General features: G+C 43.6%; 1 protein-coding gene across 1 annotated transcript in view; it reads left to right on the plus strand.

Annotated features, from left to right (window-relative positions):
• The window catches only part of unc79 (unc-79 homolog, NALCN channel complex subunit), a gene marked incomplete at both ends in the record, with an annotated part of 32,760 nt that overhangs the window by 20,542 nt on the left and 1,554 nt on the right, over nt 1-10,664 (plus strand). The window contains 22 exons of the mRNA XM_083923792.1: nt 378-446; nt 840-1,177; nt 1,312-1,494; nt 1,642-1,804; nt 2,069-2,218; nt 2,335-3,582; nt 4,909-5,010; nt 5,426-5,551; nt 5,736-5,838; nt 5,930-6,070; nt 6,200-6,238; nt 6,356-6,468; nt 6,718-6,803; nt 7,218-7,391; nt 7,653-7,721; nt 7,810-7,920; nt 9,189-9,293; nt 9,394-9,471; nt 9,593-9,682; nt 9,811-9,986; nt 10,253-10,436; nt 10,544-10,664. The exon at nt 10,544-10,664 is cut by the window's right edge and continues 83 nt beyond it. Of these exons, the coding sequence (XP_083779918.1) occupies nt 378-446; nt 840-1,177; nt 1,312-1,494; nt 1,642-1,804; nt 2,069-2,218; nt 2,335-3,582; nt 4,909-5,010; nt 5,426-5,551; nt 5,736-5,838; nt 5,930-6,070; nt 6,200-6,238; nt 6,356-6,468; nt 6,718-6,803; nt 7,218-7,391; nt 7,653-7,721; nt 7,810-7,920; nt 9,189-9,293; nt 9,394-9,471; nt 9,593-9,682; nt 9,811-9,986; nt 10,253-10,436; nt 10,544-10,664 (3,969 nt within the window). The remainder of the gene's footprint in view (nt 1-377; nt 447-839; nt 1,178-1,311; nt 1,495-1,641; nt 1,805-2,068; nt 2,219-2,334; nt 3,583-4,908; nt 5,011-5,425; nt 5,552-5,735; nt 5,839-5,929; nt 6,071-6,199; nt 6,239-6,355; nt 6,469-6,717; nt 6,804-7,217; nt 7,392-7,652; nt 7,722-7,809; nt 7,921-9,188; nt 9,294-9,393; nt 9,472-9,592; nt 9,683-9,810; nt 9,987-10,252; nt 10,437-10,543) is intronic.

Genomic DNA, 10,664 nt, shown 5'->3' on the forward strand with positions numbered 1-10,664 from the left:
CCTTGTGGGTGAAACCAAAAGCTTATTTATTTGCAAATACTATCTGACCAAAGTTCAACCATTCTCCTAATGTTTCTCTCCTCACTCATTTGTTGAATGTCTAAACACGACACTACTTTATTTAATAAAGGAAGAACCTTTTGGGAGATGCTTCTTGTGTCGGGTTTAAACATTGATTTGACATTTGTGATGATAGCTCTAATTCTTGACATTCTTAAACCTTTTTGAGGCCATATAGTGTGATTTTTATGTTCATTTATGTGTTTGTGTGTGCACATGTGCTGGGTGATGACAAAACTCAGACATGTGTCCTGTACTGTCATCCCTGTATGTTCTCCTAAATTGCGTTCTTGTGGTTTGGTCCATGTGGTTTTTAGCTCTAAGGCTTACGAGGCAAGAGCACTCTGCCCCGACACTGGGAGATATGATAGAGAAAGTCCTGCCAGGTAAATAACAACCTAAATATGAAACATTTTTCTTTATTGGCACATCATATTTGAGGAAATTGCAGTATGATTATTAATAAAGCTAACTAAATATGCTAAAATATGAAAAAGCAATGTTTGCTCTGGTGTGACAGTCATTGTTTTTTCGTCCTTCACTAATTCTGACACTAAAAATAATTAAAAACATCACTCTTATTAACAGCTAGCTGGTTATTCTTTTTTTCGTTCACATATTCCATAAACACACTGGACTGATGTATGTGTATTGCATGATGCTGTCTTCACCTGTCCTGACAGAGAAGTGGACAGGATGAGTTGACCCCCCCAACCTCTGTATTGTTACCCCCCCGGTCCTGCACCCTTCCCTCTCTCCATCTTCTCCTCTGTCTGCAGCGCGTTTCCTCCCGCACTTTAACCCTGACGCTTCAGCCCCTCTTGTAGGCCAGACCCCGTCTCCCGAGGACGACACCGTCATCAGAGACCTGCTTCCTGAGGACTCCGGCATCGACCACCAGACAGTTCACCAGCTCATCATGGTGCTCATGAAATTTATGGCGAAAGACAAGAGCAGCGCCGAGGCCGACATCGGCAGTGCCAAGGCTTTCAACACAGTGAAGCGTCACCTGTACGTGCTGCTGGGCTATGACCAACAGGAGGGCTGCTTTATGATTGCACCTCAGAAGATGCGCACCTCTACCTGCTTCAACGCCTTCATCGCCGGCATTGCACAAGTGACTGACATATAATCTACTATCACCTTTTTATGGTATTCTGTGACTGCAGCTAGAGTTTAACTGGTATATTTAGTAGCAAATTGTGAAGAATATGACAGTATTACATAAATTCAGACTGTTGTTTCTTCCAGGTGATGGACTACAATATTGGTTTGGGGAAGCAGCTGCTCCCCCTGGTGGTCCAGGTGTTGAAGTACTGCACATGTCCCCAACTAAGACACTATTTCCAGCAGCCGCCTCGATGCTCTCTCTGGGCCTTGAGGCCACACATCAGACAGATGTGGCTCAAAGCCCTGTTAGTTATACTTTACAAGGTACGCTCTTTAATATATTTTTTAAGTGGTTGGATTGAAAAAAATTGCTAAATCTTGCTGTTCTATATTTTCTTTATAATTTATGACATACAGTATGAATGACAAAGAGAATAACATAAGCTTCTTATATTTTTCTATGCACCACAGTACCCTTACAGAGACATGGACGGGAGTAAAGTGGTCCTCCATCTGATTCACATCACCATCAACACACTGAACGCCCAGTATCACAGCTGTCGTCCCCACGCTACAGCAGGACCACTCTACAGCGACAACTCTAACATGAGCCGCTACAGCGAGAAAGAAAAAGGTGAAGCAAAATAAAAGATGTTGTTTATCTCAACACCAGACTTGCTCTGCTGAGCTATTTCTTTTATCACGGATTTTAGATGTAACACGTTTTTTTTTAAAGAAGGATACAATTTATGACTTCAAATTTGGACAGCATTTTACAAGATATTTTTTGTTTGCTATATCGTGTTGAGTATAACGTCTTCTCAGTGAATGCCTCTTCCTATGGCTATTTGTTTGCCTCTTAAATGCAGTACTGATGTTAATCTATTCTCCAACTTAGAAGAGGACAGTGTATTTGATGAGTCAGACGTCCATGACACGCCGACTGGTGCTGCTAACAAGGAGTCCCAAACCTTTTTTGCCCGCCTTAAGAGGATTGGTGGCAGCAAGTCTGTGAAGTACCAGCCGGTAGAGCTGAATGCCAAGAAAAGTAAGAAGCAGAGGCTTTCAGAATCAAATGTAGTATAACTGCAAAACATATTTTTGAAATTGCAGGAGAGTCTCACTTTCACAGGGATTCAGTGTAATTCTCCTTTTGTGTATCAGGTGAAATTGAGCTGTCGGAGTACCGTGAAGCCAGCGCCCTTCAGGACAGCATTCTGCACTGTGTGAGGGAGGAGAGCACCAGGAAGAAGCGGCTGCAGGCCATGCACAAGCAGAAATCCCTGGACATTTCCAACACTGACTCTATTCTCTTCAATCTGGATGAACACCGACGTAAATCCTGCATTGATCGCTGTGACATGCAGGCGCCCCCTGTGGTCCTGCCCCAAGCCACGTCCCATGGCAGGCATCATGGCAAAGGATCCTCCGATGACTCTTCGGTTCGGGTGGAAGGCAGTGAAGCTGTGGACCGGCGAGGTTCGAAGCCTGTCATCCCAGAGGTCCGCCTCAGCTGCATGGAGACCTTTGAGGACAAGTTGGACCTGAGTTCCCTTGGAGGATCAGCTCAGGGCAAGGAGGACCAAGACCTCATCGACCTCTCCTCTGACTGCACCTCCATTCCAGAAAAACACTCACTGCTCTCCATGTCTGACAGCGACTCCCTGGTGTTTGAACCGCTGCCTCCTCTGAGGATCGTAGAGAGCGATGAGGAGTTCGACCTGAATACCATCATTGCCTCCAAGTTCAACGGGAGTCCAAAGTTCTCTTCTTCCCCTGCTAACAGCAAGACTTTGCGACTGTCTCCTGTGGTTCAAGTGAGTGTAGAGGACTGTTCTAGTGACAAGAAGACCCCAGACCAGCTGGCGGGAGAGGGAGGCTCAGAGCAACTGTTTTTGGTAAAGAAGCCAAACCGCATGACTCCCAGCGCCTCTCTAGATCTTCCCGACCGACTGGAACATGTCTGCCATGACAGCCCCATGACCCTGAAGCAAAAGAGAGACCTGCTGAGGAAGACCCCACATGTCCCGGACACCTCACTAGATGACATGTGTGATGATCTTAAGACAGGGATGGGACTGGGGACAAGTCCCTCTGGTAGGACCATCTTCTTGGACATCCCAGAAGACAAAACAGAGCCTCTTTCCTCACCAGAAAAAAGCAAGAGTGACAGTAACGACGAAGAAGAAGAGGACGGGGATGACGAAGAGGACGACGACATGGGGGATGAAGCGGACAGCGACCAAAAAGCCGACAACGCGGATGACAATGACGAGGCAGAGTTTAAAATCCAGATTGTTCCCCGACAACGGAAGCAGAGGAAGATAGCTGTCAGCGCCATCCAGAGGGAATACCTGGACATCACGTTCAATATGTTCGACAAGCTGGGTGGTGAGCAGACCACAGAAACCGGTAAGAAGGCAGGATGGATAAAGATAGTTCCTTCTTTCCCAGTGTGCTGGTCAGGTGCTGTGAAATTTGTTTCATGATGATGTTTTAAGGTGACGGCTAAGATTTGAGGAAGCTTATGCAATACCTTTAAATAGCAAAATACTCACTTCTGTAACAGTGTGGTCGAAACTGTGTATTTCAAACATTTAAACTACAATCATTTAACCAAACAATCACCGAACTTAAATGACTATACAGTTTTAGCAGGTTTATTATAAATGGTCTATACTCAAGGTACAGTTAACCATTTTGCAAACCATGCTGATTGTGTTTGAGAAATCCTTTTTCCATGGTTACAGGCACGCAGTGGTTTCCATTTCAGAACAATATGGAAATCAATTACCAGACTGTGAAAACTTTTGTTAAATCACTTACAGATCACCTTACTGCCGCACTCGAGACTTAATCACTGACCTCCTCACAGTTTATGTTCCTAACAGATCCCTCTGTGCCACTCACTCTCTAACATCAACAGTTCCTCGACCCAGGACTAAAGCCTACACTAATGCTGCGTTTAGTTCTTTAGCTTTGATCGTCGTACCTCACCCACAGTTGTGTATTTACTATTAATTTGTAGTTCTCTTTCATTTTTCCCTTTGACAAACCTGCCTTTGCGCTTTAATTTCCTGTGTGCTTTATACACAGAGTTTTATTATTATTTTATTATTATCAAAGTAACACTTTGAATATGAGGTCATGTAGTCGTGTGCACACCTTTATCATCAATCTGCATTTTAATTACATTACTGCATAATGATGGACAGCCCAATTTAAGTCTGGCATGCTGGGAAAAAAATCTAAAACTGATAGTATACATTCAATAATGCACAGCGTAAATGTAAAGGACATATGATTTGTAGTATAGAGGTGAATGTATTGCTTATATCGTTGTTCTCTGAAACATGTAAGCTGCCTCAAATCTATATTTAAGTAACCTCTCCAGCTGTGTGGTGTCCTGCTGTGTGTTTCTATGTATGTGTTCACTCTTCCTCTCATACTAACGCTTTAGAGGTTTTTCAGCACACATCAGAAGCTGTATAAAGCCTAAAAGAAGTAGAAGAGCAAGACCAAAGATAAACCACAAACTGGTGGTGTCGAAAACAAAACACTAAACTTCACAAAAAAAAACCCATTAAATTAGTACTAAATAAACCTTAACAATATCCTGATGGTAGTGCTTATTACTATTGAATGTCCATATCTTAGCAGGTTTTTTTTTATTGGCATAAAATGGCATATATTCTGATGCCTATGCCCCGTCCATTATTTACCCATATTGCCTTGCAGATCACAAAGTTCTGTCTACATTGGAAAAGCCACGAGAATCTGCCTCAGCCCCAACCCTCGAAGCTGCTATGCCTGAAACAAGCCACCGCTCTTCAGTATCAAGTAGGATCCAAATACTTTGCTTCTTAGTGTCCTTATGAACCTCAATAAATCTGAATGTCGTGGTGCCATCATGAGGGCCTCAATTGATCAGTTTTAAATTGTTTGTGTGCTGTCTCACGAAAAAGACTTTCTTTTTGCAAATTTTCTTTATATTGGAGCTGGAAATATGGGATAATATCACATTATTTTACTTGACATCTTATCATAAAGCCATTAAATACGTTTTATAAATAATTTTTAAAATTAGTTTCACTCCAAAGTATTGTCATACTAATAGCTCCTCAAACTTAACGCATCGCATTAATCGTCTTGTGTCTTACCTATTTCCATGTAACAACACACACTTGTTGGTATTGCTCATACGGTCTTAGCAGGTACTTCACCCCAGGTGTTGTTTTCTGTGTCTGACCTTTAGCTCAGTACCGTCAGGCTAAGCGAGGCTCTCTGGGAGCTCTGACCATGAGCCAGCTAATGAAGAGACAGCTGGAACACCAATCCAGTGCGCCACACAACATCAGCACCTGGGACACGGGTCAGTCACGTTAGACTTTTTCGTTATGACCCCTTGAGATAGATGGACATACACTATTAACACATGTAAGAAAATAAAAGAAACAAAAATAAAGTAAGCCAACATGTTATTCCACACTGACCATTTAGCATCTAATTGAATCTTGAAAAGCATTCTGTTCTTTTATTTCATCACTGATTGTCTTCCTTTGTAGGTCCCACAAAGACCAGTCTGCTCTCTGCACCAAGCACGGTCAGCATGTTTGTTCCTGCACCCGAGGAGTTCATTGATGAGCAGCCTACCACGATGTCTGACAGGTGAATGAATCAATCAGCAGCTATTCCTGTGCTGAAACAGGTCATCTTAACGCTTTAACCCGTCCTGCTTTAATTCTATGCAATGTCCCAGGTGTAGGGACTGTGCAGCTGTGCTGGAGGAATACGATGAGGAGACTCTTGGCCTTGCTGTGGTCGTTCTGTCCATGTTCATCCACCTCAGCCCTGATTTGGCTGCACCGATGCTTCTTGACATCATGCAGTCTGTGGGCAGGTACAGCCACTCCTGCAATCCACATCCACACAGCACTTCATCGTTATAATGAAGTTTCATAACTCACCCTCAGAACTCATGCATAATTCATCCCCCCGAGTCCTAATCCGCTGCTTTAACTTCTTTCAGGTTGGCATCTAGTGCCAATTTTTCCGGACAAGCTGAGAGGTATGAGACATTAAAGCCGTCACACCAGTGTTCACTGCGCTTATGGCTGAGTTTAATAATAGATGTGAAGTGTGACCGCCTGTCAAACGCAACCTTTCTCCCTGTGATGTTGTGCAGTATGTTGATCCCAGGGAATGTAGCAGGTGTAGCCAAGCAGTTCCTCCGCTGTATGTTTCATCAGCTGGCTCCTAATGGCATCTTGCCCCAACTCTTCCAGAGTAACATCAAAGGTCTGTTCATACCACTGACTACTCAACTCAAAAAATCCATCAAATGTACCTGCACTATTTTCGTAGAGATTTACAGCATGTCTTAGCTTCTCATTTATGTGAGTTTTGACCTTGTTGCACTAAGTTTTACGTTTTATAACCTATAGTATCTGCATATTTTACTGCTTTACTTGCCTATCTTATCTTCTTAGCTTCCCACTGTGCACACGTCACCTTCTTCTCTTTATGTCTATCTTTATTCTTTTGCAGATGGAAGTTTTCTGCGCACACTTGCGTCTTCCCTGATAGATTTTAATGATTTGAGTTCTGTTGCTGCCCTCAACATGCTGCTCGAGGTGGGATTTTTTTTCTTTTTCTTTATGCAATTGTGTTGAGTCATTTAACCAGCAGGAGGAGCTCTTGTCAAAGCAAATGCTTTAGTGGCTACAGCTACATGAACAGCATAAGCCTATCTAAAACAACAAACCATGGGGGCATTCAAGACAACCTGCCTTACTCTGCACCACTGTACCAGTTTATTCTTTGTGTTAAAGCTAAATTAATGACACAGATAAGAACCCACTGATGCATTGATGCATCCCACTGAGGCTCATCCAAGCAATCATCTGTGCTTCAGTGTCCTAAATCCCCCGCTTTTATCATGAGCATGGTGATTGATCAGGACTGAATGATCAGTTAAATGGAAATATCTTCGCTTATAGAATTTCATTATATAACCCTGTTATGGTTTATGCCTCTGTGCCCTCCAGGGCTTAAACAACAAGAAGAGTCTGCCAGCAGGGGGCACAATGCTGCACTGCCTGGACAACATCGCCACCTTCATGGAGGCTCTCCCCATGGACTCTCCTAGCAACCTGTGGACAACCATCTGCAACCAGTTCCAGACCTTCCTCACAAAACTGCCCTCAGTGCTTCCTCTGAAGGTAGATATCGGCTCTTCCGTTCACTTAGTCATGGTCTGATATGGTCTAATGTGATTATGGCTGGTGGAAAAAGCATCTTGCAATGCCCTTGTCGGGTTCAATAGGACAGAGTCTTAGAATTGTAATTGATTTGACTCTGACGCTTTTGACCTTGGAGGTCAAATTAGTGTACTCTAATCAATTTATTACTGCAGACAAATGTAAAGTCCAGGAATATGGCTATGCACCAAATGTTTTTTTGCAATCTGTTTGTCTCATTAGTGCCCTATGGATTCCAGTTTGAGGATAATTATTTGTCTACTGAAAATCCCAACTACAAATGCAACACGAGTAAGCCTTAAGCAGAATTTTACATACTGATTTGTCCAAATTCTTGCCGTTAAAATCTAACCCTTTCGTTTCTTTTCCCATCCTACAGAGCCTCCTGGAGCCTTTTTCTAAGCTGCTGAGCTTTGTCATCCAGTATGGCATGTTCAGTCTCTCCTACCTCGTAGAACTCTGTGGACTGTGTTACAAAGCCTTCAACAAGGTACTCTTGAGTGTGTTTACTTATCATCATTTTGTATAAACACAGTTTCATATACAGGAATAAAGCCTGTGGTGACACCCCATATTTATACAGTCTTCAAAGAGTTAAACCTTTTAAACTAATCTGCAGTGTTAAAATGTTGAGCTCCTGTTTGCAGGCCTCTCGCCCATCACTCTTTTGGTGCTACACCTACTTCCCTGATTCTTCAGTTAGCCAGAAATGTGGCCATGTGTCACAGATGATTAAGTAGGCAATCAGCTAGTATTGATTAACATGATTAGTTGGTGTGCTAGGGCCGACGGTGTGTTTCTGAGTGGCTGTCTCAGACAGAGATGGAGCCAGGGCTGTCTGCACTGTTGGGGCCAGATAGATCCTCAGTACTCCACCACTGTCAGTGGTGCATGCTTTATGTCTCCTGCAGTATTGATTTTCTACACCCGCTTTAATTCCTCACCATATAATATCCGCTGTTCAAAACCCAGAGTCACTATGAGCAATTGCTTTTGGAACCTGTCCGGGGCAGTTGTTTTATGGAGAGGTGAAGTTTCTGGGAAGCGTGGTTACGTTATCTTTGGAGGTCAGGTTTTTAAGGACACAAAGTCAGGTTCTCTAGACCTAGTAAAGTTTATTACACCATGCACCGTTTGTCACAGCAGCCACATTGCACTATACGGCAAATGTGACTGGGCCCTCTAGCTTAAGTACAGCTAAAGATTTGCTATTTACCAAACAGACATGCTCTATTAACTTTTAATTATGAGAGTGCCGCGTACAGGTATGCACATTAACAAAGCACACAAGGAGAGTAAGAAGCAGCTCTGCATTCTCTAAAAGCAGAGGAGCATGTGCCTGTGCCTAACATAAGCAAACATGACTGCATAGAGAAAGAGAGAGGCAAAGTGAAAGCCAGAAGATGACAGTGTGGTTTGTAAACAGGCAGCTGGGCTTTGTGTGGAAGGGATGAACAAAGAGAGCAGCCTGTCCTCAGGGAGGGAGAAGGCAGCCTGACAGCCTCATCTGAGCTGCCTGGGACTCTGGGAGGAGAGATCTGGACTGGCCTAAATCTACTCCTCAGCTTCACTATTCTCTGTCTATTCTCTGTCTCCCTGCCTCCCCTTCCTCCCCTCTCACTGCCTGTCCCTCCCACCTCTATTCAGACTACAGAGTTTATGCTCCCCTCGCAGCATGAGTAAGGGAGAGTGATAATAGAAAAAGGCAGTCTTGCTGCATCAGTACATTTACTCCACTCTCTATCTCCTCACATCCAGGAGAGAGATAAGTTCTACATGTCCCGCATTGTGGTCTTAGAGCTTCTGCAGGCTCTCAAGTTCAAGTCTCCTCTGCCTGACACAAACTTGTTACTGCTGGTCCAGGTAAACATGCACTTTTATGCACTACAGTTTACAAGAACCAAATAAATCACAGTGTTTCATCCTGAATACAAATCTAAAAACCTGTTGTGGAATTTCTCAGTTTGTTTGTGCAGATATCGGTACACGGCTAGCAGAATCCACTATCATCCAAAAGCACATGATCTTGACGCTGCCGGGGGTAAGACTTTAGTCGATGTGTGTTTGGATCTTATTAGATTCAGCCTCATAAAACAGCGGGAAATCATGATAGACCCCACTGTGATTCCTCCTAAAGGATAAACTGTTTTTGTTCTCCACAGTGCACAACAGCAGCCATGGAGTGCATGAGACAATACATAAGTGAACTCCTGGACTTCATTGCAGATATGCACACCCTAACCAAACTTAAAGTAAGTCCCGTTCTTCATGCAAGAGCCACGACTCACATAGTATCTTATTATTTGTAGAGGTTTTTCTTCTAACCCTAATGCATATTTTGCCTATTTATTCAGCCTTATATTTTCCTTCTGTTCCTCAGAGCCATATGAAGGCTTGCTGTCAGCCGCTGCACGAGGACACTTTTGGGGGGAACCTGAAAGTAGGCTTGGCTCAAGTCGCCGCCATGGAGATCAGCAAAGGCAATCACCGTGATAACAAAGCTGTAGTCCGCTATCTTCCCTGGCTTTATCATCCACCATCCACCATGCAGCAAGGGTAAGAATGACAATACTAGACTAGACAGGTGTGTTGTGATTTGAGGGCAGAAATGTCAAAACCTAGAAGAAAAATCTTCATGACTAGATAACACCAGAGATGATTGACAATTTATGTATTTTTATATAATATGGGCAAACCAACATGAATGTTAGCAAGAATGACTGATGGTGAAATATTCAGTAAAATCCTGAGAAGTATGAAAATTAAATTGTATAGAATATGTTGTGGACTGATTTGTAAAACTGAATGTTTCTTCTTTGCAGGCCAAAAGAGTTCATTGAGTGTGTGTCCCACATTCGTCAGCTGTCCTGGCTACTTCTGGGCTCCCTGACACACTGTGCCCTGCACCAAGGCTCCACCTCCTGCATGCCCATCCCTCTAGATGCTGGCTCCCACATCGCAGATCATCTTATTGTCATCCTCATTGGCTTCCCAGAACAGTCAAAGGTCTGGCAGAGACAAATCCCTTCAAGTGACCCCACCCATGTTTTTCTAATATGATATAAACCACCTCACTGGCCCTTTCTGTTTTGTCTCTTGATCTCTGTCCCCAGACGTCGGTGCTGCACATGTGCTCTCTGTTCCACGCCTTCATGTTCGCCCAGCTGTGGACCATTTACTGCGAGCAGGCGGCTGCTGCTCCGTCCCTGCAGAACCAGAACCAGACAGAGTTTT

This window comes from Echiichthys vipera (assembly GCF_963691815.1).
Source record: "Echiichthys vipera genome assembly, chromosome: 12".
Classification (NCBI taxonomy): domain Eukaryota; kingdom Metazoa; phylum Chordata; class Actinopteri; order Perciformes; family Trachinidae; genus Echiichthys; species Echiichthys vipera.